General features: G+C 63.5%; 1 protein-coding gene across 1 annotated transcript in view; it reads right to left on the bottom strand.

The window, feature by feature from the left end:
* CCDC40 (coiled-coil domain containing 40) overlaps positions 1-901 on the bottom strand; it is a 14,249-nt gene that overhangs the window by 4,429 nt on the left and 8,919 nt on the right. The window contains exons 6-7 of the mRNA XM_014528378.1: positions 799-883; positions 8-325 (exon numbers count right to left, since the gene is read on the bottom strand). Coding sequence (XP_014383864.1) covers positions 8-325; positions 799-883 — 403 coding nt within the window. The remainder of the gene's footprint in view (positions 1-7; positions 326-798; positions 884-901) is intronic.

The raw sequence follows: 901 nt of genomic DNA, 5'->3' as shown, positions 1-901 counted from the left end.
GGTGTGCAGGAACTGGCTCTCGGTGAGCAGGTTGGCCTGCTGCAGGCCCTCGGAGCTGCTGCGGTTGCGGCTCAGGAGCAGGTTGAGCTTTCGTAGGTCGTTGTCCAGGTCCTTCATGTGCCGCTCGATGTCCTTCTGCTCCCTCTTCTCCTGCTCGATCTTCTCTGTGGCGGAGGCACGCGGGCGGCTGAGCCCCCCTGTCCTCCTGGCACCCCCATCGCGTCCCTCTGGGGCCGGGGGACAGGGGAGGGGTCCCCTCTGGCCGCTTGGTTTCCAAAGCCTGGCCCTTCGGGGACATGGCAGGACGGGGCCGGGCGGGCGGGCTCTGGCCTGAGGGCCCATGTCTGCGACTGCGTGCAGTTGCTATGGGAGACCCTCTGCCTCCTTTTCTAGGAAGGCCCTTGAGGGGCAGGTGGCATAGGCTGATGCCCAGGCCAGGGCGCGGGGCGTGGCTGTTACATAAGAACCAACCCCCCCGGTTCTGGGACCAGCAGCCCGCGGTGCCGGCCAGCTGTCTCTGGAATCACCCAACTTGGGAGGGATTATTTATTTAAAACATGTTTTTATTGATTTTAGCGAGAGGAAGGGAGAAACATCCATGATGAGAGAGAATCATGGACCAGCCGCCTCCTGCACGCCCCCTACTGGCGATTGAGCCCGAAACCTGGGCCTGTGCCCGGACCGGGAATCGAACCGGGAACCTCTTGGTTCATAGGTCGACACTCAATGTCTGAGCCACGCTGACCGGTCAGCCCAGGACGCTCCCAGGGGCCCAGCTTGGCGGGCGGCAGCACTCACTCGGCCTCCACCAGGTGGTTGAGGAGCGACATCTTCTCCTGGTTCAGCTGCTCCAGCTTGTCCTGCATCTCGATGGTCTCCCTCTCTGGGGCCTGCGGGCCGG

Source organism: Myotis brandtii, unplaced genomic scaffold (assembly GCF_000412655.1).
Source record: "Myotis brandtii unplaced genomic scaffold, ASM41265v1 scaffold632, whole genome shotgun sequence".
NCBI classification, from domain to species: domain Eukaryota; kingdom Metazoa; phylum Chordata; class Mammalia; order Chiroptera; family Vespertilionidae; genus Myotis; species Myotis brandtii.
The sequence above is the reverse complement of the archived record's forward strand: the minus strand, read 5'-3'. Positions and strand labels throughout refer to the sequence as shown.